Below are 828 nucleotides of genomic sequence, written 5' to 3'. Positions count from 1 at the left end.
TAAATATAACAAAGAATTTAGTGAAATAACTTAGTTATCATTAAGCTAGTGTTAGGAACATAAATTGTGACTAAAGTTTGGTGGAAGATTTTAATTCAGAACTTTTGAAAACAAGATATTTGTACAACAGATGTCATGCCTAGGTCATATTCTCCAGACACACGCACACACACACAGACACACAGAGTCTCTCCTGGCTCTACTTACCTGCTCAGAACCTGGGAATGTCTCAGCTTTCTGATTGGCCAATAGGAAGAGTTTTTTGCCATCCTGCCATGTGTTCAGAAATATCAATCTGTCAGTGAAGACTGTGTTGTGAGCCCCGAGTGGCAGTTTGTAGATGTACAATGGTGACCTCTGTATGGAGCAGTCATAAATCTGTGGAAAAATGGAAGGTGAAAATTTCTTGTAACATCATTTAGAAAAGGAATCTAGCAGAAGGTAAATTCCCAGTTTATTTTGGTTATGTTTTGTATAGGCACAGGTGTGGCTGTGTTGTTAAGACATTTACCTACCAACCACATGATTCTGAGCTCAGTCCCTCTGTATGGTACATTGGAGAAGTGTCTTCTACTATAGCCCCAGGTCAACCAAAGCTTTACAAGTGGATTTGGAAGTGGAAACTGAAAGAAGCCCATTGTGTGTGTGTGTATATATACACTCTCGGAGTGGTTGGTGTTAGGAGGGGCATCCAGCAGTAGAAACATTGCCAGATCAGACTGGAGCTTGGTGCGGCCTCCTGCTTTGCCAATCCCCAATCAAACTGTCCAACCTATGCCAGCATGGAAAACAGACGTTAAACGATGATTATGATGATATATGTGTATG

General features: G+C 40.9%; 1 protein-coding gene across 1 annotated transcript in view; it reads right to left on the bottom strand.

Annotated features, from left to right (window-relative positions):
- Positions 1-828, bottom strand: part of LOC106869467 (uncharacterized) — a 39,926-nt gene that overhangs the window by 28,719 nt on the left and 10,379 nt on the right. The window contains exon 8 of the mRNA XM_052978108.1: positions 208-378. Coding sequence (XP_052834068.1) covers positions 208-378 — 171 coding nt within the window. The remainder of the gene's footprint in view (positions 1-207; positions 379-828) is intronic.

Source organism: Octopus bimaculoides, chromosome 30, assembly GCF_001194135.2.
Source record: "Octopus bimaculoides isolate UCB-OBI-ISO-001 chromosome 30, ASM119413v2, whole genome shotgun sequence".
NCBI classification, from domain to species: Eukaryota; Metazoa; Mollusca; class Cephalopoda; order Octopoda; family Octopodidae; genus Octopus; species Octopus bimaculoides.
Note: the sequence above shows the minus strand (reverse complement) of the source record. Positions and strands in the feature narration are given on the sequence as shown.